The sequence below is a fragment of the Hemitrygon akajei genome, chromosome 1 (assembly GCF_048418815.1).
Source record: "Hemitrygon akajei chromosome 1, sHemAka1.3, whole genome shotgun sequence".
NCBI lineage: Eukaryota > Metazoa > Chordata > Chondrichthyes > Myliobatiformes > Dasyatidae > Hemitrygon > Hemitrygon akajei.
Window position 1 is genome coordinate 188,895,068 of NC_133124.1, and position 27,451 is coordinate 188,922,518.

Genomic DNA, 27,451 nt, shown 5'->3' on the forward strand with positions numbered 1-27,451 from the left:
GTCCTGGTGAAGGATCTCAGCCCAAAACATCAACTGTTTATTCCCCTCCTGTCCGACCTGCTGAGTTCCTCCAGCACTCTGTGGTTGTTGCTAAGGTTTCTAGCATTTGCACAATCTCCTGTGTTTACACTGCTTCTTTTATAGAACTACCCCACCAGCTTTTCCTCCCTGTCTGTATTTCAAAAAAGTGCAGAGGGTGTGAAAAAACCTGACAAGGATGTTGCTTTGACTGGAAGGCTTGGGTTATGAGGGGAGATTGGATAGGTTGGGACTGCTTTCCCTAAAGTAAAAGAAACCGAGGACTGACCTTGTAAAGTTTTGTAAGATTATGAAAAAGGTTGAGTGTAGTCAATATAAGAACATAATAGTGTAGTCAATATAGAATATAAGAACATAAAAAATAGGAGCAGAAGTAGTTTATTCAGCCATTCAGCCCTGGTCCAACACTAAACAAGATCAGATCTGACTTTCTATCTCAAATATCATTTTCACGCCCTATCCCCACATCCTTTAACATTCAGAAATCTATCTATCTGTTTTGAATATAATTTCAGGGACAACATAGCTCTCCAACATGGAAAGCTACAGACATTAACAATTTAATGTGAAGAAATCTCTCCTCATTTCTGTGACAAAGGCCTACACCTTAATTTCTATTAAGTGACAGGCCCTTATAATAGATAAGATTGACAGTAATCTAAACTAATCTGAGTCTGTCACTCCCAAGATTTGGATTCCTCAGCCATGGAAAGCATCCTTCCTATGTTTACTTTCCCGTGTTCACTAAGAATTTTCTATTGCTAGTCTCTAAACTCCAGAGATTGGAGATCTTACTCGTTTATTCATTTCTCACTTGACAGGCTCATCATCCATGGAAACAGCCTGGTGGTTCTTCACTGTACTCCCTATTTAACTGCTATTTTTCCCCACAAATGTAACAATACTCAAAACGTGATCTCAACAAGGCCCTATACACACACACAAGTGTATATGTGTACTGTATTAGAAGAGAGAAAAGGAGAGAGGGAAAGAGAGGGGGAAGATAAAGAGGGAGAAGATGGGGGAAGAGAGAAAGGAGGGGAAGAGAGAGAGGGGTAAGAAAGAGAGAGGGGAAGAGAGAGAGGGGGAAGAGAGAGGGGAGAAGAGGGAGAGAGGAAGGGAAGGGGAAGTGGGGGGAGGGGAACAGGAGGGGTAGAGATTTAGTCCTTTCTGGGATCTGGTGTCATTGTCAAGGCAGTTATTGACCAACCCTACTGCATTTGAGAAGATGGCAATAAGCCGCCTTCCTGAATAGTAGCTCTGGTGGGAGTACTTCCAGTCCAGTTGGTGACAGTGTTCCAGAACTTAAACCAAGTGACAACCAAAGCCATGTCGAATGTTGTGCTATTTAGGGAGGAACCTGCTCCATGCACCTGCTACCCTTGACCTTCTTAGTGCCTCAGAAGGTGCTATTAAGAGTAACCTGGGTGAGTAATTTGCAGAGTAATTTATAAATGTGAGCACCATGGGTGAAGGGTCACTAATCAAGTGAATGACTTTTTTTGCTGGATAATTTTGATTTTTTTTCCCATCCAGAGTGGAAAATGCACCACTGCTTACGTGACTTTGAGACAAGTGTTTTCCACTCTGGATGGAAGCAAACTTGCCCGGTCGTTACAGATTGCGAACAGTGGTTGCCCAAGCTTAGATCCCTGTCACTGAGCAGCGAGTTCTTTACCAGGGCTAGAGGCAAGACTTGGTTATAACGACCGTTCGGCCCATCGCTTCAAGCGCAGCAGTTCCAAGGACCCAGTCCCGTTATCTGCCAAGAGTTTGCCCGCTCTCACCACACCAGTTTCTACCCAAAGAAGGGCCAGGTTGCTCGTCAGTGTAGTTGAGTGGTAAAGGGATTGAGCCTGAACCACGGAGCCGCCGGCCGTGACTCGCTCCGCCCAGCGGGGCCGGGCCATCGTGCGTCAGCGCTCCTACAAGAGCCGGCGGGCGGAGCTATGCAGCAGATGGCGGACTGTTAGCGGAGTCGGGGTGATCTCCACCGAGCGACGCAGACCAGGGCGGGGAGGGAAAGCCAAAAGAGAGCGGGGGCACTGCGGCCGTCGGCAGCCGCTGCTGAGGAACTCGCCTGGGAGCGCCCTACCTGCCGAGGAGTCCGCGGCTTCAGGCCTGGAGTGTGGCCTACCGGCCGGCCCTCACTGCGTACCCCAACCTCGATCCGTCGGAGTCGCACTGTTAATTGGTGAGTTGCCGGTCCCGCACCGGGCGGCCCTGCTTCTGAAGGCCGACCCCGCCGCCGTCGCCGCGCCTGAGGGCGGCTAGAGAGGAGAGGAGAGGGGCCCGGGCCCACGCCCGCGCCCGGCTCCGTTCCATTGGGCCGACGACGGCTCCGGCGTGTTCCGGAACAATCCGGCGGCGCGGCCTCATTCATTCGGCGGGCCGGGTCGCGGCGCCAGGGGGAGCTCACGGAGCGGCCGGGTGCAGCATGACGGCGCGCGTTGTGGGGTCCGGGAGCGGGGGGTGACGGAGCCTGTTCCCGGGGTGGCAGCTGGTGCTGTCCGGGGCAGGGGTCGTGGGACAAAAAGGGGGTGCCCTTGAGTGGGAGGGGGGTGCCCTTGGTTATTTTTTTGGGTGGTGGTATGGAAGAGGAGGGTGCCGGTGGTTCGGAGGGGTCTGGGAGAGGAGGGTGCCTTTGTTTTTTTTGGGGGGGGAGTTGGGGAGAGCGGCGGCGTTTAGGTGCTGCCCATCCCCGCAGTCCGGCTGGTTGGGACCGGCGCTTTGTTGGCGGGAACACGTTTCCTGATCGCAGTTTTCAAATGTTAGGGAGGCGCGAAAAGAGTAGCGCTTTGAATTTGCTCCAACCGACTCTGCTTCCGAATATTATTACACTGATAAATTCTGCTATTGTACGTGATTGTCTTTTTTTGATAAAGTTGTTATATCGGTATTGTTAATCTTTATAGATAATCGATATCTTATTCGATTCAAATGTTCCTCGTACTTTCCACCATCTGAGATATGGCTGGATGAGCAAAGCATTTTAACATTTGCATGTTAGATTAAGTTGTAATCGAAATAATGGCAAAAGTTGAGGATTATGCTATTTTAATCTCTAACCAATAATTCTCTAACAATTCATTGGTGCGTTGCTTCAACATTGTTGGATTCCAGAAATGCGTCATCGAATATTCTAATTTCATTGCCTTTTGTTTCCACTTTCATTATAAATAAGTCAAGTATTTTAATACCGTATTTTTGGAAATTGTTGAGGCAGATTGTTGGAAAATTCAAAAGCTTGAGTGAATTGTGGACAGCGAAATGGCCCCAAAATTGGGACAAGTAACAATCAAAATAAGTTATTCTACTGTCAGTTTACGGGAATTGTAAATTCAAAATTTGGATTTTAAATATGGCTTAAGTTAAATAGCTTGATTTCTGCTTCTGAAGCTTTAATGTGACTAAAGTTTAAAATCTCAAAGAATGTTAATGGCACTTGATGCCACTGACAAAGTATCTTGTTTGGCATGAATTTAATCTCAATTTGTGATTTTGGTTTTGAATCTATTTTGGAGATCACTTGGGTTGTGTACTGCTGAGTGAAATATCAATCAGATGTCATTTCTAATCTTCGGTTAAGAGTACAGTATCCAAAATTGAACTTGCGATAGGAAAATGATTGAAAGAATTTATTCACAAACTGAGCATTGTATATGGAAATTTGTCAGTTGTGAATACTGGAATGTTACAACATGCTTATGATGTGTCCTCTATTTTTCCACAGGATGAAGAATAATCCAAATCTATTGTCGTGTCCACAATGGATTTCAACACAATCCCTGTAACTGCTGACTTTTGTAAAGACAGTCAAAGACAGACTATCAAACACAGAGGATAGCGAATACTACTGCACAGTACTTGTGTGGTGCACATTAATCTTCATTCTATTTAATCCATTATTTATTACATATCAATATATTTTGTTACCTCATTTTGTATATTTAAGTCAATAGTATTTTTTTTTTAAATCCATACCTCTAAAGCATTATAACTCGAGTGACCATGGCGTTGGAGGAGTATGTATGGATGGTTGTGGTGGGTTTCATCATTGCATTTATTTTGGCATTCTCGGTGGGAGCAAATGATGTTGCCAATTCATTTGGGACTGCTGTTGGTTCTGGAGTGCTGACACTCAGAAGAGCTTGCATCTTGGCTACGATCTTTGAAACGCTGGGTTCTGTACTGCTGGGTGCCAAAGTCAGTGAAACCATTCGGAAAGGAATAATTGATGTGAACCTGTTCAACTCGAGTCAACAAGTGCTTATGGCTGGGTCGGTCAGTGCCATGTTTGGTAAGTAACAAGTGATGCATTCTCCCTAAGTTTGTGCCAGGAAGTTTTAAGTTGTTTTTCTTAAAACATCATTGTTAATAACTGAAATGTAATTTTTAATATTTCATGGACACTTTGAAATGAAATGTTCTGTCTTCTACAGGTTCTGCTGTCTGGCAGTTATTAGCTTCATTTTTGAAGCTCCCTATATCTGGTACCCACTGCATTGTGGGTGCAACCATTGGTTTTTGTTTGGTGGCTACAGGTGCTTATGGTGTGAAGTGGCTGCAGCTGCTGAAGATTGGTGAGTTGTAATTTGGGCTCAGAATAGTTAAATGTTTTCATGGTGCTAGTTTGGAGAGTAAAGGCAACGGTTGCAGGACAGACTCTGTGCATTAAGTTGGTTGCTAGATAATTTTTGATGCATTTATTTTCCTAAGCAAATGATAACTGAATTTTTCTTACAAACCATAAATTTTGCTGGAAGAATTTCGTTAATCACCATGGTTGATTCTGAATAGTTTAAAATTATCTTTAGGCTTGTTTTCTTTCCTGTAATTTATTACTCCTTGTAGCCATGAAAAGTTAAATCAATGATTTGTAGAATCCTTCAGAATTGTGGCCATTTTCTTTTGATTTTCACTGGTATGTAAATATAACAATTTCAAGTGTGTGCCAGTAATTTTAAATTTATAATCTGAGACTTAACCAGCTCACTACAGCAGTTGAGGCTGTGTGGTGGGCACCACAAATCTGAACCAAAGAAAGCTTATTGCACTTTCAGGAAAAGTGTTATTTACCTCTGTTAACATAATAATTTCTTCAATTTGCACAGTTGCTTCTTGGTTCATCTCACCTCTGCTGTCTGGAATCATGTCTGCTGCTGTCTTTTACTTGGTCCGCTGCTTTATTTTACGCAAGGTAAATTGTTATTCATTATGAGTTGGCAAAAGCTGTACTTGGTAAATTTTAGTTGTGCTTGCTGCTGGTGAATTGCTGCCCTGTTGGTGGTGCTGATGGAGTTTTGAGATTGTTCTGCTGAAGGAATATCAGGATGCCAAGAATACAACTCCGAGGTGATGCTTCAATGTGCCACCATACCGCAAAGTGGCTGAAATGGGTTCTGGGAGGTGGTATCAAAACAGTTTGGTAACCTCTGCAGTGGAATTTGTAGCAGGCATCCCTTGAATTCCAAAACTGAATTGTTGATTTTCCATAAATTTGAAATTTATGGATTCCACATATCAAGGTTATGATGGAAGAAATATCCACATGAATTTGTTCTTGTATTTTCCAAGTCAATCTAATTTTTTAATCTTCCCATACAAAGATTTGCAGCAGCAAGTTGCTTCTCGCCCACTATAGCAATCCACACAATCTTTCACAAGCTCATTCTTTTTTTTTGGATGGTCGGATACAGACTGTAATGACAAAGTTTGATCACTGCAAGGATTATCAGTATCTTTTTAAGCTATAAGGTTTAATTTCATTTTGCTGAGGCCAGGTTGAAATTAATGGCATCTACAGCTCAATAGTTCAGAGGTGATGAATCTGGCAAAACAAAGCTGTGGAGGTGAATGGGGTTGGACTGAAAGGAGAGGAGAGATGCTTAGTAAGTATAGAGGTGAAGGGAGGAGATGGAGCAAGAGCTAGTAAGAGAGGAGGAATGATTAGCAGATGGAGACAAGAATGGAAATGTTGAAAAATGATTTGCTGCATACAAATACTGTTTGGGTGAAGAGCAAGAACCAAGGTGGGAAATGGAGATGTGGTGAGGGATCTCCCCCACCCCAGCAGCTGGGGGGAATGGGGAGAGAGGCCTGGTTCCTGAAGAAATGACATCTCATGTCAGGGAGTGGAAGACCTCATCTTGAGAACAAACCTAACTTGTGAAACAGAGAAAGGAATGTCCATAAAAAGGACAAGATAGGAGGGGGTGTGATCTAGGTTGTGAACAATGAATTGTGTTTGCATTCTGTCTGTGTTCAGTTCTTCTATTTTCCCTTCTTTACTTCCTCTGCCCCATTGTCCAGTTTCTTATCCCTCTGTTTTCTACCCATTTCATCTGCAGTGGCTCTTTGCCTTTACTTATGATGTAGTCTCCCTGTTCCACCCTCTCTTCCTTCCTCACATGAACCCACCTGTTTCTTGCCCCACTCTATACTGGCCATTTCCCCTTCAGTTCAGGGGCAGGGTCTTGACTTGAAACGTCGTCTGCCAGTTTCCTTTTACTGATGCTGTCTGGCCTGTTGTGTGCATTCATTTCCTTCTACAACCTTGTAGATAATTACAGGTCCACAATCCCTTATCTGAAGTTCTGAAATCCAAAAAGCTCTGAAAACCGAAGTGGTTTTTTTTGCCAACAGCTGTCGTCACTCAGGTGTGATGTGGCAGCGCTGGCAGAGGCCGCCAGACGTCAGTTGTGGCTCAGCGCTCGTACTGGTTACAGGTGCACTTGCTGTTCGCTGATATTTTGTGTTCACTGTTGACTTTGTTTAATTTCACTGTGAAAATGTCAAAAAGAGCTGCAGATACCCCTATGGGTAGCAATGAGAAAAAGAGAAGGAAGCACCTATCATTGTCAATAACGCAGAAAATGGAGTTATTGCAGAAGCTTCATTGTGGTGTGTCTGTGCGGCATCTTTCTGAAGAATACGGTGTCGGAACTACCACTATATGATCTAAAGAAACAAAAAGGCTAAGTTTTTGGTATCTGCGGGGGGGGGGGGGGGTCCTGGAACCAATAAGGAGGGATTCTGAATTCTGAAATGCAACTGGCCCCAGGGATTTCAGATAAGGGACTGTGGACCTGTACTAGACGCTGTAGAATGGGCATTGTTTATATGCATGGATCATTCCTCTTGACGCCAACTATCAAGTTTCAGCTTAAATCTGTATAGACTTAAAAACAGACAGCTTTCATGTTATGGGTGGGAGAAGGATTATGTTCCTAGCAAAAGTGGCAGTATCATTACTTTCTGTCTGTAAAAGTCTTTTGTCATCTGTTCATGTGTCTGCCAAATGCAAAAACTAAACAATGGTGAGCAGGAAGATAGCTTGAATTTTCTTGACAAAAAATTTTAATGAAGATGGCCTTTTGCCAGATGCAAAGCAAGGTCAGTTCATTACCATCTGCATCCTTTTTGACCTTGCATGAAATTTAACCCTTTTAGAGTGTATTTCTTGAATGTTCTGTAAAGCTTGTACCCTGTGTTCCTGATATTAAATAGACCACTTGATCTTGATTGTCTCCAGTGGCATAATCTGAATCAACAAAGGACCTGCCTCTGCTTGGAAGGGAACGTATGCTTGTTTCCTGGATTGCTATTTATTCCTTTACATTGGGACGGGACTGTTATTTTCAGTTGGAGTCCATGTTTGTGTATGAGTGGTAACTCAGGTGAAATGGGAAATGTTATTTGATCCTGATTTGAGAGAGGCCGAAACCTAGTAATCTGAATCTGTGCATTTGTCTTTTCTGTAGCCACCTCCATTCCTACTTTCTGCTCTACTCATTCTGGACTTTAGTGTATCCTCTGTTTGATATTGGTAACTGTTTATCCTGAATTCCTCTTTGGATTTTTCTGTCCCCTTTAAGAAAATTGAAGCCCATCTCCCATTTGTTCTTTTGGGATTGGTGTCACACCCAGGGTATTTTGCCACTTCAGGGATTTACAGGTTTGTAACAATAGTTAACTTATGAAATGTATGTCTTGGTCAGATTCCTGAAAGTTGAAGATTAGATTACAAGTGGAAAGGGATGAAAACATTTTATTGAATTTGGTTCTTTTGTGTTTCAGGCTGACCCTGTGCCAAATGGACTCCGAGCTCTGCCTGTCTTCTATGCCTGCACAATTGCAATTAATCTTTTCTCTATTATGTATACGGGAGCACCTTGTAAGTACTAACTACGTTGGAATCCAAGTAGAGCAATTTATTTCTTTTGGTCTTAAGCATTTTTGTAAAGTAACACTTCATTAGAATCTTAGAGTGGATCATTCAGCCAGGTCCATAACCATTCTCCCAGCTATACTCATTCATTTACCAGCTCTTGGACCATGTCCTTCCTTGCATGCCTTTGTGATTCATGTGTCTGTCTAGAGCAGTGGTTCCCAACCTTTTTCATTCCATTAAGCAAAGGTTCTGTGGGCCTCAGGTCTAGAGATTTAAATGTTGAGTCTCGCTGGGCAGTGCATTCTAGAATCCAGCCATTGTTGAAAAATCTTCCTGTGACTTCTGAACCAGCCCCTTATGCATTCTAGATTTGGATATCTCTGTCAATGGTAAATGTCTGTTGCTGTTTATCTTATTGATGCCCCTCATTTTGTATACCTCATTCAGATTCCCCCTCCACCTATCCCTTAATCACCCCTGCTTCAAGCAAATCAGCCTCTCATTTTGAAAGTGTGCCTTTGCATGGAAATATGTTTGACCACATTAGACTTCAAACCGGAGAATATGGGCCAAATGAAACTGCTTTCCTTTGGGGCCAAGGTACAAAACACATTACCAACTGTACAAAGCACAATATGCTTTTGGTAATGTGTTTTACTGCTTGGCATCAGAGGAACTCTGTCTTGGCTATATTCATGTATGGTTGATTGTTAAACTTGTGCTTCATAGATCAAGCATTTGGCTTGTCAGTACCTGTTTTTTTTTTAAACACCTAGTTATGCTGCATTATCATTAATGAACCTAGGACACTAGCTGGCAGTAGTGGTTTAAGATGATTTCCACAATGATGAAAATGGTGTAAGTTGTGTCAGTGCACTTTCTAAATCACTGCTACAACTGAATTTTTTAAGTAGTCTTTCTACATTTGTCTGAATAGTATAAACCATTGAAATTGAAACTGAAGATAAAACCTGGAATTTCTTTTTTGCCATTCTAAAAGATCAATTTGTGAACTGCATTTTTCAATGATATCAGAACTGGATGGCATTGCACTTTTCCCCCAGGGTCTTGAGTTACACTATTTTTCTTTCTATTGGACTCAAGTTTATCATTGGTGAATTATTTAATTGTTCAGTTGTCTTATTTGGGAAGGGTGGAAATAATGTGTTCAGAGTCCAGTTTTCTTGTGATTCTAAAGTATTTTTTTAAAAATCCTAGTACTAGGATTTGACCGGATTCCACTCTGGGGTACAATTTTGATTACATTGGGAAGTGCTGTGATCTGTGCATTCATCGTCTGGTTCATCGTCTGTCCCAGAATGAAGAGAAAAATCGAAAGTAAGTGAAATTTAGAGACTTCAGTGGTCGAAATGCCACATTGGGCTTTCAGGTGAGTGCATTGGAAGTGTAGGGTGAGGGTATGAGTTAACAGTTCTGAATTTACTGAAAAGCAATGTCCAACAATATGTAATATCTTTTCTTTCCCTTTGTATGAAGTGTATATTTGTTGTGGCTAACATTTATTGAGAGAAACAGCGTCACCAGGCTAAGGTGGGCTAGAGTCTACTTGCTCTCGCCTCCAATGTCCACCCTGGCTCCAGGAAGCCAGGAAATGACTTTATAAAGCTAGAATAAAACAGAAAACACTTCACTCAATTATCAGGAAGTATCTGTGGAAAGAAACATTACAGGTTAAGAACCCTTGGGCAGCTTTATAAAGCTAGTCTTTGACTCTGTTTCAGGTACCTAATTATGCTAGAATGTGTAAGTATACTTTTCAGTAGGAACTAACTCTGGATAACTGTACCACTCAATTATCGATTTTTGCATTTAAGTGGGATTCTGAGGTAATTAATGTTCGCTGTTTTGTATGCAATTATTTTGCTGATTTGCTCTACCTAACATTAGTTAGACTGAATGAACTGTGTGGCGTAAGGAGTAAAACTGCAATAATAGTTGATATTATTTGCTCACTGAATTGACTTGTTTACTACAGATAGAAACAAAGCTAGATACTGTAAAGGATTCTTGAGCCAATGGGGTAATGCCTGGATGTCTGTTTGAGGAAGTCATAATGCAATTATATTCAAGCCAGCTTTTTTTTTAAAAAAAAATGCAAATGTTGCAAGCTTTTCACCACCTTGATATTTTAACTTGCTGTGTATTACTGATGTTGAATTCTATATGCAGGTTGACTGCTTTTGGAGGTAGGGATGTGGTAGTGGTTGATCCACAATCAATTCATTAACTGAATTTCATTTTAATGAAATATTGAATGGATGAACTTTGACTTTAGTTTTTCTGTTTAGAAGGTAAAGGTTACTCATTTTGGTTTTTGTGCTCAACAGGAGAGAGAAAAGTCTGTAATCTAGGTAATATGCTAGACAAGAAGAGTGAAGATTACTATTCAGTATCCAAAGAAGACCTGGAAGAGCCCCATTTGAAAGTTCCTTTGACTGATACAGCATCTGAAATCAAGACTCCTGTGACTGACACTGTTCCTGCTGTTTTGCCTACAAAGCAGAGTGGAAGAATTGCTTTTATAGGGGACTCGACAGAAGATGTGGGAAAGGATAGTGTTTCCAATGGAGAGATAAAGGAAACCAATATTGATCGTGTGATGAATGGTAAGAGAGATAGCATATTCCAGTTTGTGTATTTCAACAATTTTCATTGGCATTTCTTGCCTGGAACTCCTTACCAATACTTACAGCTGTTGCATTGGAGTCAATACCAACAATTCAGTAAATATTTAGTCTCAATTATGTGTAATTCCTTTAGAAACTGTGCTTTCCTAGTGAAACTATATGGTAATTGTTGACATTTTTTGCTATACAATGTTCGGCTCCCTACCAAGTTTTATGAAGTTGCAAAGTTAGTGTACAGGCTGACCCTGATTTCCAAATTGTTTAAATGCAAAGAAATCAAATTAAGTTCTTGTAATAGGATGATCTTGAAAGGCATAGTTTTTTAAAAGTTATAAATGTAATTTATTTCTTTGTTCACGATTTTAAACTTAAGATTTTTTAAGTAGTAATTCAAAATAGTATTTTCAACAAGGCTAATTTTCTTCCTGATGAGATTTAGTGGGCTTTCCTGGTTTTATTTTAAAATGGCCTCCAGTCAATTGCTGTTTTTACTTTGGTAAGGAGCTATTCAAAAACTTAATTTGTTATTGTATTTTGAAGCTAGAGAAATTTATCCAGTATTTGTTAACAAAAAATTGCATGGCAACATACTTCATTCCTGTTAAGCTTCTAATCAGTAGACTTACCTGATTCTGTCAACAATCTTCAGCGTCTGCATTTGGGATCAATCTGGAATAGAAGCAGGATATGCTGGAAATGTCCAAGTTAAGCAGCCGTGGACTAATAACTTAGTTTTTTATGGTTGATTAAAACTTAAATTGCATTAAGGGGGTGGGGAGATCAAATAGAATTAGCCCTTGGTCTCAATTACCAGTATAAATAGTAGTGCTTCTCGTAGAGAAAGTGGTGAAGTCTTATTGCTGATCGGAGGACTGGAGAAGGGAATGATCCCAGAACTGAGATAAAGATACCAGTGAACGTTTAGATTGAAAAGGTATTTCATCAGAACTCGTCATTTCTGATATTAAAAGCAAGCATTTAATGACCATGAGGGTTGTAATTAGAAGATGAAATGCAATTACTTTCATTGTTTTTGCTTTGACTAGAGCAGTAACTGACCTAAAAACAGATTAGATTGCAATGGAATATTAAGTAAAAGCATCTAAGCTCTCCATCTTTGAAGACTAAATTTACTTCTGTAAAGTAAATTTAATTTGTTCAGTGTAAAGAGGATGTTCTGAACACAGTAATCAAATTTTAATCACTGCAAGACTTTCTGAGAAATCTGCAGAAGGAAGGTCTGAGTGAGCTTTGAGATAGGGAGTTGGACAGATTCCTTCAGAATACTGAAAGGAGATGTCTAGATGTGGTTTGAACTAGATCAGAATCTGGAGCTGGGTTGGGAACCAGGGATAAGGAAAACTATATCATATGAGAAGTTGGGAGAAAATCAGGTAACGCAATGACGTTAACTGTAGTGGTTAAGACACAAGTCCTGAAGCAGGAAGAGTAGAAACCTTGCAAGGAGCAGGCTGAGAAGATGTTAATGACTCTTGTGAGTTTAGGAGCAGGAAGTTGTGAATCATAGTTGTGTAACCAGCTGTGCTTAATGCTTTTGTTTCTGTTTATTATCCCTTTAGGGACTGCACAGTTTGGAAGCAGTCATGTGCAGTTCAACCAGGTTATCAATAATCAGACCAGTACCAACAGCTACACAGGTCACTATCACACTGTACACAAGGATTCAGGATTGTACAAAGAACTTCTTCACAAGTTGCATTTGGCTAAAATGATAGACTGTGCTGGGGACTCGGGTGAACCAGGAAGCAGGCCACTACGTCGCAACAACAGCTATACCTGTTACACTATGGCGATTTGTGGCATGCCTCTGGCTTCTTTCAAGCCCAAAGAAGAAGTAAAGGCAGAGGAAATGGAAAAGTTGACATCTGGCTTGGAATCAAAGAAACGGATCCGGCAGGACAGTTACAGTAGTTACTGTAATGCTATGGCTGACTCAAATAAAACGTCCGAGGATAGAAGTGTGAAGCTTGAAATTGAAAACACAGAGCGCAAGTGCAGTGATGGGTCAATGGAGGAATGGCGGGAGCAGGAGAAACCTGAGGTTTCATTACTTTTCCAGTTCCTGCAGATCCTAACGGCCTGCTTTGGCTCATTTGCTCATGGTGGCAATGATGTTAGGTGAGTAAATTTGCTTTTAATTCCTGGCAAGGGATTTACACACCTCAATTTGGTCAGGAAATTCCTAAACAATATTGAGTTTTCCATTATTTCTGTATAAATTAGTTTCCTGATGGTGAGAGAGGCATGTGAACAAACAGGATTTGTTTTTAAGCTAATTTTATGTAGGTCATTACAGTTCACATGGGTGTGTCCAATAAGCTTCTACAGCCTTATCTGAAATCTAGTTAATGGTGAGAATTAACGTTGAGATATAGGACTGGGAAGGGCCAAAATGTTGAGGAAAAATAACAAATTTCTTTTCCACAATAAAGAAATGCAATATTTAAAGAGTTTAAGCTTCAGTTTATATACATGTACTGAAGCACAACAGATTGGATTAGTATTTAAAATATGAATACAAAAAAGACTGCACCCAGTTTATAGAAATAATATTGACAAGTATTCTGTTCAGTAGCTTCATGGGCAAATATTTGTTTACATCAAAACTAAATTCTTGAGACTAGTCGGTTTGTTTTAATTCCACAATGCTATTTTTTTGTTTTTAGTAATGCAATTGGTCCTCTGGTTGCGTTATGGGTTGTGTACTATACAGAAGATGTTAATTCAAAAACTGAAACTCCAATCTGGCTTCTGCTATATGGAGGTGTGGGCATCTGTCTTGGCCTGTGGGTCTGGGGTCGTAGAGTTATTCAGACGATGGGCAAGGATCTGACACCGATTACTCCCTCAAGGTAAGTCTTAGGGGATTTTTATGTTGAAGATTTTGCATGTGAATGAGTTATAAGATTGACAATTACATTTGCCAGACTCTGCAAGATCTATTTAAGTGAAAGGCTAAAAGTAATATTTTGGGTATGGTTTAAAAGTTAGTTTAATGGCTAAAACTATCTGGATAAGCAAAGTATTTTTAATCTTTGAAATTACTAATTTTGGCTCCTTGTAACATGGAGACACTCTGTTCTGACTGGGTAGCTATTGGGTAATTTCACCAGGTAAAATAGTTGCAAGCTTTTCATTCTTCAAAGACCTCCCACAGTCTTTATACCACAGCAACAGTAGCATGAATAAAAATATATATTAAAAATATACAATTCTAAGAAGTCAAAAGCTATTTCTTGTTGACCACATAATGCATGTTATACAGCAGATACATTCTCTTGAGCAAATCATAATTTTAATCCTTACATTTATTTCAGTGAAAGGACTGAAACACAAAGCTTTTGAGTAAAATACCTGTTTTATTGGAGGAACTCATCTGGTCAGGCAGCATCTGCAGAGGGTTTATTACTGACTTGATGGAAAATTTGCTGAGTTGCAGCAACAGTACAGTGCAAAGAAATTACAACTTGCAAGTCAGTGTACATGTACCTTCAGAATCTGATGGCAGAGGGCAAGACCCTGTTCCTAATGAAACTGTACTTTGGGTCTTCAGGCTCCTATTCTTCCTCAGTGAGAGAGTGTCCCAGATGGTCAGGGTCCTTGGTGATGGATGCAGCCTTGAGACACTTCCTGTTGAAGATTCCCTTTGGCTGACTGAATATACAATGCTATGCAGTGTATTGTAGATCTTGTGGGAGCCACAATACCAGGCTATGATGTAATGAGTTGGAACACTTTACACCATTCATCTGTAGAAATTTGCAGGTTTCTGGTATGATTGCATTGGTGAGCCCAGGATAGATTTTGAGATGTTGACACCCAGGAACTTGAGGCTGCTTGCCCTTCCCAGCACTGAGCCCTCAATGAGGAATGGTGTATATTTTCATGACTTACACTTCCTGAAGTCTATAATCAGTTCCTTGGCCGAGCTTGTGAGGTTGAGCTCGCCTGCACCTCTGCCAGTCAATCTATCTCACTCCTGTATACTTCATCACAATTTGAGATTTCACCAACACCAGTGGAGTCATCTGACATTTGGGACAGAATGAAACTGAATTTGGATAGTTTTGTTTGCAGGATTTACTAAACAGGAAGTGAACTGAACTGGGATTAGGTAATTGTAATATTATTAGATTTGTATTTTGATTTAATGTGATTTGTGAACTGGCTAGAAATTCTCTTCCAGCATACTAGCCAATGAAATGGACTAATGTTATTTACTTTCTTTTATAGTGGCTTCAGTATTGAATTGGCCTCTGCTCTCACTGTAGTTATTGCTTCAAATATTGGTCTTCCTGTTAGTACAACACACTGCAAGGTGAGTGTTGCTACTTGGGTCTTCCAGTTGTGACAATTTAATCATTGAGGGTTCAGTGCAAAAAAAAAAGTTGCAATGTTCTTGCTTCATCTTGAATTGCTATGTTAATGGCTTGAAACTTGCAGTTGGCTTTTTTACTCCCCTTCTCCCCCCCCCCCCCCCCCATCCGTGCATGTTAAGACATTGTCAAACATTCGTGATAAATTGGCTAAAGCATGCTTCTTCCTATTAACCTGTGAATTGAAACTTCACAATATATCATATGTGTTTCTGCAGGTTGGTTCAGTTGTAGCTGTTGGGTGGATGCGTGCAAAAAAAGCTGTTGACTGGCGCCTCTTTCGAAACATCTTCATGGCGTGGTTTGTTACAGTACCAATCTCTGGTCTTATTAGTGCTGCCATCATGGCTCTATTCAAATATGTTATCTTGTAAATGTGCTGAGTACCACCTATCTTCAGCAACGTGTTATGGTCGTTACTGTGCTACTGTAGACCTGTTTATTCAGATTGTTTAATGTGAAATCTGTTCAATGGAAGTCACAGCTTTAACTTGAGTCTTTTTAACATCAGTATGTGTGGCAAGAGAGTCCAACTTGACTGACTATATGCTGTTTATTTTTCTGTATAATTTCACTTTTTTATTTGAACCATTGTCATTTGTTTTGTATAGTGTTTATATTACTGCATGTTTTTAAACAAGGTATAATGCTATTTAATACTGTGAACTGAGCTTTTTGAATTTAACACGTATGCATAAAGCACTGGATTCTCATTTAGCAACATGGTAAGCAACTAGAGTCCAGTTAATACCACAGTAAGGTACCAAAGAGTGGGGCAATCAAATGAGCAGTTGTTTTACAAAGTCTTCCATTTAAATCTAACTATTATAGAAAATTACTCATTTGTAATTGAATTGGTCAAATGTTCATTAAAGATTAGCATACCTTGTATTTTTCCTTGTATTTCTTAAACATTCTCTGTTGCAAAATAGCATCAGTATGCAAAGTAGAAAACATTTTCATTTCATGGAAGATTGGAGAAGAATGGCATCCACAGATATGGCAACTGGTTAAAGCAATGTCCAAAATTGCAGATTGAGCCTCTATATTGTGACCCAATTTACAATCTAATTTGGCCAGTACAAATGGGTTACACCTTTAGTACTAATGCTCAGCATTTGAACCCAAAGAAAGATCAATTATAGGATAACATAATCAAGATATGTTAAAGAAATCACAAATGGAGTCGCAAGAATCTGCAGATGCTGGAATCTGGAGCAGTATATCGCTGGAGAAACTTGGTGGGTCATGCAGCAGCCATGGAGGGAAATCAAAAGCCTATGATATGCCAGCCTTAACCTATTCAAAGATCATTCTAACCCTTTCCTCCCACATAGCCTCCAATCTTCTATCATCCATGTATCTAATTTTCTTAAATGCCTCTACCATCACCCCTGTTCCAGACACCCATGACCTTTTCTCACCCTCCCATACTTTCCACCAATTACCTGCTTATGCCTGCTTGTATTAGGCATTTCTATGCTGGGAAATGATCTGCCTATCTATGTCTCATTTTCTTTACACCTCTAACAAAGCATCGCTTGCCCTCCTTTGCACCAAAGAAAAGATCTCTACCTCACTTAACCAGTCTTCATAAGACATGCCCTCAAGTCTTAGTGTAAGTGTGAGAATAAGGAGAAAATAGACAGTTAATACAGGAACCTTAAGAGCATTTATATACACAGGGATCTTGGGGTCCAAGTGGGAGGCCTTCAAAAGTTAAATTCTGAGAGTACAAAGCTTTCATGTGCCTGTCAAAATAAAAGGTAAAGATAAACAGGTTCCCTAAACCTTTTGAGATATTGAGGCCCTGGCTTAGGGAAAAAATGTAGTTCATAGCAGTATAGGCAAGTAGGAACAAATGAGGTATTTAAGGAGTATAAGAAATGCAAGAGAACACTTACGGGGGGGGGAGTCGGGGTGGGGGGCGATAAGAAGGCATAACCTTACTCTAACAGACAAGGTGAAGGAGAATCCTAAGGGATTCTAAATTTAAGAGCAAAAGGGTTGCAAATGACAATTCTTCCTCTAGAAGATCAGAATGGTAATCTATGCCTGGAGAAAAAGGTGAGATCTTAAATGGATATTTTGCATCTGTATTTACTTGGAAGACAGACTCTGAGGCAAAGCAGCAGCTAGGTCATGGACCCGATAGAATTACAGAGGAGGTGTTTGCTGCATTGAGATAAATCAGGGTGGAAAAATCCTCAGGGTCTGACAAGGTATTACCGAGCAGATACTTAAATCATCCTTAATGACAAGTGAGGTACCAGAGGATTGGGGGATAATTAATGCTGTTTTTAAAAAGCTCTAATACTAAACCAGGAAATGATTGGCCAGTGAGCCTGACATCATTAGGGAGAAAGTTATTGAAAGGTGTCCTAAGGCACTGGATATGAGTATTTGGATAGACAGGGACTGATTAGGGATAGTCAGCATGGCTCTGCATGGTAGGTTGTGTCTAACCAATCTTCGAGTTATTCGTGGAAGATAACAGGAAAGTTGATTGAGGCAAGGCAGTGTATGTTGTCTATGTGGACTACAGCAAGGCATTTGACAAGGTCCTGCATGAGAAGCTAGTCAAAAAAGGTTCAATTATTTCAGCACTTAAAATGAAGTAGTAAGTTGGATTAGACATTGGCTTTGTGGGAGAAGCCAGAGAGTGATAGTAGATGGTTGACTCTGACTGTAGGCCCGCAGCCAGTGGTGTGCTGCAGGGATCGGTACCAGGTCCACTGTTTATCATTTGAATCAACGATCTGGATGATAATGTGGTTAACTGGGTTAGCAAATTTGCAGATTATACAAAGATTGATGCTGTAGTGGATGGTGAGGAAGACTGAGGTTGCAGTGGGATCTGGACCAACATGAAAAATGACAGATGGAAGTAAGTACAAATTGTTGCACTTTGGTAGGTCCAACCAGGGTAGGTCTTACATAGTGAACCGTAGGGCACTGAGGAATGCTGTAGACAAAGGGATCTGGGAATACAGGTCCATAATTCAAAGAAAATGTCAGGACAGGAAGATAAGGGTGTAAAGATAGCTTTTGACACATCAGCCTTCATAAATCAAGATAATGAGCACAGGAGATGGGATGTTATGTTGAAGTTGTAAAAGACAATGGTGAGGGCTAATTTGCAGTACTGCAATTTCGGTCATTTACTTACAGGATAGATGTAAATAAAGTCGAAAGAGTAGATAAAATTCACAAGGATGCTGCTGGGAGTGGAAGACTTGAGTTACAAAGAAAGCTTGAATAGGTTAGGACTTCCTTGGAATGTAGAAAATTAAAGGGAAGATTTGATGAATGTATACAAAATTATGAGGGGTATAGATAGGCTAGGCCAGCCAGTGGTGTAGTGGCTTCAGCACTGGGCTTCGAAGATGGTCTTGAGTTCGAATCTGGCTGGGTCTCAGTATCTGTGGGGGGTGGGGGGGTGGGGGAAGCTTGACGATCTACTTGCATATCTTGCCACGAAAACCCTACCCATACCACTACATTATCCATAGGGATCATCCTTGTGAACCTCTGAACCCTCTCCAATGCCAGCACATCTTTTAAGATGAGCCCAGAACTGTTCACTGTATTCAAGATGAAGCATCACCAGTGCCATAAGGCCTCAGCATCCCATCCAGCTCTTGTAGTCGAGACCATTTGAAATCAATGCTAAGATTGCTTTTGCCTTCCTCACCACCAATTCTACCTGCAATTTGACCTTGGTGTGTTCTGCACAAGAATTCCCAAGTCCCTTTGCATCTCAGACTTTTGGATTTTCTCTGTGTTTAGTAAATAGTCTGCACATTTATTTCTACTACCGAAGTCCTTGACCTGTGCATTTTCCAACATTATATTTCATTTGCCACTTTCTTGCCCATTCTGATCCAAGTCCTGCATCCTGTTTCCTCAACACTACCTAGCCCTCCAATCTTCATATTTGCAAACTTGGCAACAAGGCAAACTTGACAATCATCTAAATCATTGATAAACAGCATAAAAAGAAATTGTTCCCAACACCAAGCCTGTGGAACACCATTAGTCAACGACAGCCAGCCAGAAAAGGATCCTTTTATTCCCACTTGCTGCCTCCTACCAATCAGCCAATGCTCTAAACATGCCAGTAACTTTACTGTAATACCATGGGCTCTTAACTTGGTAAGCAGCCTCATATGGCACCTTGTCAAAGGCCTTCTTAAAGTCCAATTATACTGCATCCCCTTTATCCTACTTGTAATCTCAAGGAATTCCAACAGGTTCTTCGGCAAGATTTCTCCTTAAGGAAACCATGCTGATTTTGTTTTATCTTGTCCTGTGTTACCAAGTACTCTATAACCTCATCTTTAAGAATTGACCCCAACATTTTCCCAACAACTGAGGTCATGCTGACTGGTCTATAATTCCCTTTCTGTTGCTTTCTTCCTTTAAAGAGTGAAGTGACATTTGCAATTTTCCAATCTTCTGGCACCATGTCAGAGTCCAATGATATTTGAAAGATCATTACTAATGACTCCACAATCTGTACTGCTACCTCCTTTAGAACCCTAGGGTACAGTTCATCTTATCCGGGTGACTTAGGTCTTTGGAGCAATTTCTCCCTTGAAATAGTAACAGCACCCACTTATCTTCCTTCCCACATTTCAACATCTGACACACTGCTAGTGCCCTCCACAGTGAACACTGAAGGGAAGCATGAGGGGAAACTAATTCACTCAAAGTCATGAGAGTGTAGAAAGCTGCCACTGCAAGTGGTCCACGTAAGCTCGATTTCAACATTGAAGAGATGTTTGGATAGGTACATGAATTGGTGGGCTATGGTTATGGTGCAGGCTGATGGGACTAGGCAGTGTAAATGGTTCAGCATAGACCAGTTGGGCCAAAGGGCCTGTTTCTGTGCTGTGCTTTTCTAAGACTATGTCCATGAAAGTAGATAAAATGGTTTTTAAAAAAGGGCACATGGCATACAAGAGTCAGGACGTTATGACACAGTTGTCTAAAACTTCGTAGTTGTTTGTGCAGTTCCTCAGGATGAGGAAGCTTTGGAAGGGGTTGAAAAGAAATTTACCAGATTGCTACCTGGATTACAGGATAGTGCCTATAAGGAGCAGTTTGATGAATTTATGTTTTCTCTGGAGCGTCAGAGGCTGAGGGGAAACATGATAGATTACAAATTATGAGAGGCATGGACAGAGACAGCAAGAACCTTTTTCCTGGGGTAGAAATTTTTCAATATTAGACAGTGTAGCCTTCAGCTGAGAGGGGGTTGGTTAAAGGGGATATCTGGTTCAAGTTTTTACAATACATGGAGTGGTAGGTTATAAACACAAGAGATTCTTCAGATGCTGGAAATCTTGAGCAAACACACAAAGTGCTGGAGGAACTCAACAAGTCTGGCAGCATCTACAGAGAGGAATGATCAATGTTTCAAACTGAGGCTCTAAAGGATGGGAAATGCCAGAATGTGAGGGAAGCGAAGGAGTATGTAAGATGGTATGTGAAAACAGGAGGAAGGAAAAAGCTAGGAAGTGATATGTGGAAGAGGTAAAGGGCTGAAGAGTACGGAATCTGATAGGAGAGGACAGTGAATCATGGAAGGGAAGGAGGAGAGGCTTCAAGTTCAAGTAATTGTCATTCAACCATACAGGAATACATGGCACATATAAGACAGGAATAAAATAGTCACACACAAAAAAATATAATCCAAGTTCCTAAGTGCCTGAATGTTGCAGCAACCTGCTGTTGAACACAATACATTTTGGTGCTGAGCGAACACTGGAGAGCAGCACCGATTCCAGCATGGATGACATGTCACACCGCCTCCAGCATTCCAGTAGAGCGCGCTGACTGCTGCCTCTCCTGGGCAGCTGCAAACAAGTCTAGTTTGCACTGTGGTGTGACTGAGGCCACATAGCTCCCCCTCCATTTGCACCGCCATTTACCAAACTTTCAATATTTCACATTACCAATGTCCCACAGGGTCTTGCAATAACAAGAAAATCAACTAAGATGATCATTCACTGACTGCACATTGTCTTCTCGCATCAACTCTTCTCTGTTGCAGGCAACATCAAGTCTAGCTCCTTCAGTTTCCTCTGCCAATGAACAACTCGCTGATGGGTAGACATGCAGTTCTTAATGTCCAGCAGTGTCTTGCAATCATAAATAAATACGTTTAAAAAAAGACAGTAATACCTTGGCCCCAGAAGCTGCTGTGACCAAGCGTGCCAGATGTCCTCCTGCAAAGAATGACATTTCCCTTCCACCGCAATTGCCTTCACCCACATCTCTACCATTTCCCACATATCTGTCCTCACCCCTCCTCCCACCAACACAATTGGGATGGGTGAGTGCACGGAAAGTGAATGTCTGGTGGGGGGAGGGGGGTGAGGTAAGAAGCAGACGAGGTCATGTCAGAATGGGAATGGCCACCGGGAAATCCCATCTTTTGTGGTAGATAACAAAGGGTGCTCGAAGAAGCGGTCCCTCAAATGACGCCAGGTCTCACTGATATAGAAGAAGCTGCATCAAGATTACCAGAGAGAGTAGATAAACCCAAAGGACTCGCAGGTGAAGTGTTGCCTGACCTGTAAGGAATGTTTGCGACCCTGAATAGTGGGGAGGGAGGAGGTAAAGAACAGGCTTAGCACTTGCCCCATTTGCAGAAATAAATTCCAGGAGGGGAATTAATGAGGAGGGAATGAGTAGACAAGCAAATCATTTAGAGATCAATCCCTACAGAAAGTGGAAAGGGGGAGGTGGTGTGTTTAGTGGTAGGATCCTGTTTTTTAAAAAAAATCAAAATAAATTTTATTCATAAATAAAAAGTAATTTCCAAGAATAAACTGCGATGCCTGTTCATTCTTACATTCACAGTCAATGCTCTCAGTACTGTACTCATACATTCTGACACACCAACAGCACTGGGGCCACTTGTCGTACTATTACAATACTTGAGGACTTCTCCATCCATCTCTCTAATAATGGAAGAACTTACATTGTGGTCCTTCCCCACTGAGCCATTGCGGTGGCTGAACCAGGTTTCAATCCCTCAGCGCATATTGACAGACAACATTCCTCCAGGGACTTCTCAACGTGACGGCAAACACATTTCAAGCAGATCATAGAGCGTCTTTCACCGTGTTCATGATCTACCAGCAGCACTTGATGTTCATAGAAATCTACAGCACATTACAGGCCCTTCAGCCCATAATGTGCCAACCATTGATCTACTCTAGGAGCTGCCTGGAATTTCCCTACTACATAGCCCTCTATTTTACTAAGCTCCATGTACCTATCTGAGAGTCTCTTAAAAGACCCTATTGTATCTGCATCTGTGTGTGTGTGCCTGGGAACAGCCCGTAGATCAGACACAGCTTCTCTAGATGACACAGGCCTTTTCATCAACATCCACACCCTCTTTGCAAACCCACATTCCTCAAAGAGGTGAGCCACCATCTCTACAGTCACCCCATGGTCGGCGTGAAGGGGGTTGATGGTCCAGGCATGCAGGAAGGATCTGACTAGGAGGGTCCCTCTAACCATCAAGGCCTATTGGTGGAATCTGATGATGAGACATTTTGCTAGTCTGTACAGTCTGCTCAGGGAGCCACCCCACTGTGTCTATTGAGTCCTCATGCAATGTCTGCAGGAAGTTCTGCTGCCCGATAGATGTGTGTTTGAAGGTATTGGTCTGAAAGAACTTTTCAACAAAGGGCAGATAGTGTGTCAATGTCCAGCTGACAAGGAGGTGAGACCCATCCTTCGCAACACCAGGGCCAAATAGAACCTCGCCACGTAGCGGTATTTAGATTTCACACACAGTCTGACTCAAATGCAGCATGTGGTCCTCAGAATGTGGGTGATATTGGGTATGTTTTAATCATTACACAAATGGCCTACTAATAATTAGGTTCTGCAAGACTACTTCCGTGGATAGCATTTACTGTACATAATTCTTGTCGTAAACAAGGGCCTGTCAAAAGTTGCAGCCTATTTACTACAACAGTGGAACATCTTGCTAAACTGTCAAGTGTATTCAATCTGAACAGTGATAGTCAAAGTTGAGATTGTGCAATACACACATCTGCAATGAATAACTCACTGGCAGACTACAGGCACGTAACATCAAATAAGCTGCACACACAAGAGAAATATAAATTATACACTTTTTTATGCAAGAGAACATTTAGAACAAAACAGAAACAATGAATTTTAGTGCAAGTGGTCAAAGTGTTAATTAAAACTCTATCAATGCAGGAGTTCACAGGTTAAAGCATAATCCTACTACAAAGTAGGCAATGGGCAAGGCTTTGATCTTTGGGAACAGTTTAGGAAATCTAGTAAATATAAATTGCACAACAGCTCTCCACAGTCAATTTAGCAGGGTCGAGCTAGAAAGTGAAGGCAGTAATACCCAGGAACCTCGTCCTTGCCTTCACCAGCGTACAGTGCGCCTTTGACCCTCCAGCTCTCTAGATAAATAACTTCGAGACAATAGTCAGAAGACTTCAGAATAAACTGGACAGCACACAATCTGAAGTGCAGTCATCAATGGGAAGAAAATAGCAAATTATAAAAATACATTGAACGTATTGCAAATATGAAATTTTTAAAATATCTGAAAATAAACCAAATTTCAAGTTTTATCAATACACTGCACGTGTCCATTGTAAGACATTAAAAGTGTTGGAGGGACTCAGCTCGAACAATCAAATATTATTCATTTCCATAAATGCTACCTGACCTGAGTTCCTCCAACAGACGTCCATTATCACGTCTGATAGGGATGACATTGACGTCCAGGATGGGGAAGCTCAGCGCATTTAATTAAGTTTGCGTACCACAGACGGTATTGTTCTACATATGGTTCCGACATTGTGGCGCATCTCTCCACTGCAGCCAGACACCACATCGCGTTCAGCGGGTAGCGACGGGCCACGGGTAAAATGGCGGCCAAATAAGCCGACTCATCCAGGCTAACAAACTGTAAACCTACTCCACACTATGAAGGTTAAAACTTCCCGCGGCGAGTACAAATCCCGATTAACATCGAAAACCGTTGTCCACCCAGATGAAGGAGAGAACATTGTAACCATGGAGACTACAGTCAGTCCTAACCCGGAAATACATGCTGAACCGGAAGTCAGGTTGGAAGGTGGCGGGGTCGTTGGGCAAGTGGAGCGGCGGCAGTCATGGCGGATGTTACTGCTCGCAGTTTGCAGTATGAGTATAAAGCGGTAAGTAAGGAGGGAAAGCTGCTTCAGTTCTTGACTACAACTGAAAGGTATTGCTTTTAGGTGAAGCGTGTTTCAGTTATATTGCCGGCTAGGGTTAGAGCTCGCCTGGTGGGATGTTGGTACTAGGGCAGAGGCCTGCTGTGGTGATGAGCTCAGTGAGCATGGAGTGGGTCCGAACACTGCCTGTCATAGTGTCTGTTGGGGGTGAGGAGTAGAAAGCAAAGAAAGACCGGGTTATATACCAAAAAAACTTTTGATGGGTGAAACACACACAAAATGCTGGTGGAACGCAGGAGGCCAGGCAGCGTCTATAGGAAGAAGTGCAGTCGACGTTTCGGGCCGAGACCCTTCGTCAGGACTAACTGAAAGAAGAACTAGTAAGAGATTTGAAAGTGGAAGTGGGGGGGGGGAAATCCGAAATGATAGGAGAAGACGGGGGGTGGGGGGGTGTTGGGGAGGATAAAGCTAAGAGCTGGAAAGTTGATTGGCAAAAGGGATACACTTTCGCCAATCAACTTTCCAGCTCTTAGCTTTATCCCTCCCCCTCCTGACTTCTATCATTTCGGATTTCCCCCTTCCACTTTCATATCCCTTATTATCTTTTTCAATTAGTCCAGACAAAGGGTCTCGTCCCGAAATGTCGACTGCACTTCTCCCTATAGATACTGCCTGACCTGCTGCGTTCCACCAGCATTTTGTGTGTGTTGTTTGAATTTCCAGCATCTGCAGATTTCCTTGTGTTTGCGTTTTGATTGGTGAAGCCTTGCGTGCACACTCCCACATCTGCTTGTACTGTACCAGTTTAAAAACCTGGATAAAGTTTAGCATTATTGGCATTGCAAGAAGATTAACTACAATAAATAGTGCACTTTTGGTGGATTGTGACCTTTTATAAGAATCACAGTGACATTTTCGCAATAGAAGGAGGCCTTGTTTCCCGTTCCAGTTTTTAAAAAAAAACCCAATCCTGCCTTATATCACGGGCTGGCATCTCAAATACACATGTGAATGCTATGTAGATGTTGTGCGTGCTTCTGCTGCTCTTTCACAAGTTGAGTTCTAGATTTCCAACACTGCTTTGGCACGAACGTAGACCATTGACTTGTTTCTGAATTTTGAATACAGTGAAAGCTTGAGCTTTGTAGCTCTATGGAGTAAAGAATTACAAAGGTCCAGGATACTCTGAAGGGAGAAACTCCCTGTGTTATGTAAATTGGTGACCATGAATTCCGAGATACCTCACCCAAGTTCTGGATTCCCTGGCTGGGAAATAACCATTTTGCTGCTTGCCCTGTCAGTTTTGCGTGCTTCTATTAAATCATCTGTTCTCCTAAACTTGTAGGGATTGAATATTCTGCAGGGGCCAAGTTGAAGGTAAGGAAGGAAATATCGAAAGTTGAAGCTTACATATTTAGTAGGTCAGGCAGGATCTATGGAGAGAGAAATAAAGTTTGCATTTTAAGTCTTTGATTTCATCAGACTGTTGATCCAAGGTGATAAATCTCAGTTGATGGTGTTTAAGTATAAACACTGCTGAGTTATTTTCACTGTTTGTGTTTAATTGCAATGTTGGCAGTGTTTTGCTTTTGGATTAGTGTGCATTGTCAGGCTACCATGGGTCTACTGTAAATCTACTTCAAATTTTCTGAGAATTTAGGAGAATAGAAACCTCAAAACAATCATTTTTGTGACATCTGTGTTTAATTTCTTCCCACTGTTCTTAATGCCCATTGCTCTAAAAAAAAAAAATTGTATATTCTACGCTCTTTGCAAACACCAAATAGTAATTATCTCCAGCCACTGGTATATTTCTTAAACACAGCAAATCAACTATGTTTCTCATTATTACACAACATCATTTCCAACAGGACCCCTAAATTCCCTGTTGAGTAGTTGCAGATGTTTCTTAATTTTATTGAGGTTTATATGTGGAGTTGCAAACTTGGAAAAAGGTTTTTGTGAATTACTATTTATATTGTTAAGTTTATATTTTGTAATAATTTACTTCTTTCTCTATTGCAGAATTCCAATCTTGTGTTACAAGCAGATCGTTCCTTAATTGACCGAACGAGGCGAGATGAGCCAACAGGAGAAGTGTTGTCACTGGTGGGAAAGCTGGAAGGGTCCCGGATGGGAGACAAAGCTCAGAGAACAAAACCACAGCTGCAAGAGGAGAGGCGAGCAAAGTAAGTAATGCTTATATTGCCAACATATTAAGATTGAAGTTAATTTGGAATTGGAGGCATTGGTTGTCCAGTCATGGTATGGTATACCAATCTTTAATTTTGTATTTGGTTACAGTCATATGTAGAGAGAGATTTTATTGATCTCAAAGGAAATTACAGTGTCACAGTAGCATTACAAGTGGACAGACATACAAATATTCGAAGAGAAGTAAGAAAGAATAAAAAAATAAGTTACCCCAAACAGTCTAACAGGAGGGGGTCATCACTTCCCCAGCTATAGGTTGACTCTTTATAGAGCTTAATGGCCGAGGGTAAGATTGACCTTATATGGCACTCTTTGGAGCAGCACAACTGTCTTAGTCTATTACTAAAAGCGTTCCTTTGTTCAGCCAAGGTGGCATGCAGAGGGTGAGACACATTGTCCAGAATTGCCAGGATTTTCCATAGGGTCTTTTGTTCTACCACAGCCTCCAGTGTGTCCAGTTTTGATTCCTATAACAGAGCCAGCCTTTCTAATCAGTTTATTGAGCCTGTTGGCATCATCCATGTTGAGGCCATTGTCCCAGCTCACCACCGCATAGAAGGTTGTACTGGTGACAACAGGCTGGTAGAACTTGTGAACGAGAAGCCTGCATACTCCAAAGGGCCTCAGTCTCTTCTGGAAGTAGAGGTGACTCTGGCCTTTCTTGTACACAGCCTCTGTGTGCCCAGTTACTGTGAAATACTTTTGCATGTCAGCACACTGAAAAGGAAAAACAATAACATTATGCAGTAG

The 27,451-nt window shown here is 41.4% G+C and overlaps 2 protein-coding genes across 2 annotated transcripts in view; both read left to right on the forward strand.

Moving 5' to 3' along the window:
- Positions 1-1,964: 1,964 nt before the first annotated feature.
- Positions 1,965-16,148, forward strand: LOC140733553 (sodium-dependent phosphate transporter 1-like). Its single transcript, XM_073057028.1, has 11 exons — positions 1,965-2,233; positions 3,773-4,339; positions 4,482-4,622; positions 5,154-5,239; positions 8,119-8,215; positions 9,431-9,550; positions 10,561-10,839; positions 12,441-12,999; positions 13,548-13,733; positions 15,115-15,199; positions 15,476-16,148. Exons 2-11 carry the CDS (start codon positions 4,051-4,053, stop codon positions 15,629-15,631), a joined length of 1,998 nt encoding a protein of 665 aa, XP_072913129.1. The 5' UTR covers positions 1,965-2,233; positions 3,773-4,050; the 3' UTR covers positions 15,632-16,148.
- Positions 16,149-24,376: 8,228 nt separating this feature from the next.
- Positions 24,377-27,451, forward strand: part of snrnp200 (small nuclear ribonucleoprotein 200 (U5)) — a 63,254-nt gene continuing 60,179 nt past the window's right edge. The window contains exons 1-2 of the mRNA XM_073057042.1: positions 24,377-24,490; positions 26,513-26,676. Of these exons, the coding sequence (XP_072913143.1) occupies positions 24,446-24,490; positions 26,513-26,676 (209 nt within the window). The 5' untranslated portion in view covers positions 24,377-24,445. The remainder of the gene's footprint in view (positions 24,491-26,512; positions 26,677-27,451) is intronic.

Coding starts and splice junctions, on each gene's coding strand:
- LOC140733553 (XM_073057028.1), top strand. CDS start 4,051: ATGGCGTTGGAGGAGTATGTATGGATGGTTGTGGTGGGTTTCATCATT. Junction 4,340..4,481: donor GTCGGTCAGTGCCATGTTTG/GTAAGTAACAAG, acceptor TGTCTTCTACAG/GTTCTGCTGTCTGGCAGTTA. Junction 10,840..12,440: donor TATTGATCGTGTGATGAATG/GTAAGAGAGATA, acceptor TTATCCCTTTAG/GGACTGCACAGTTTGGAAGC.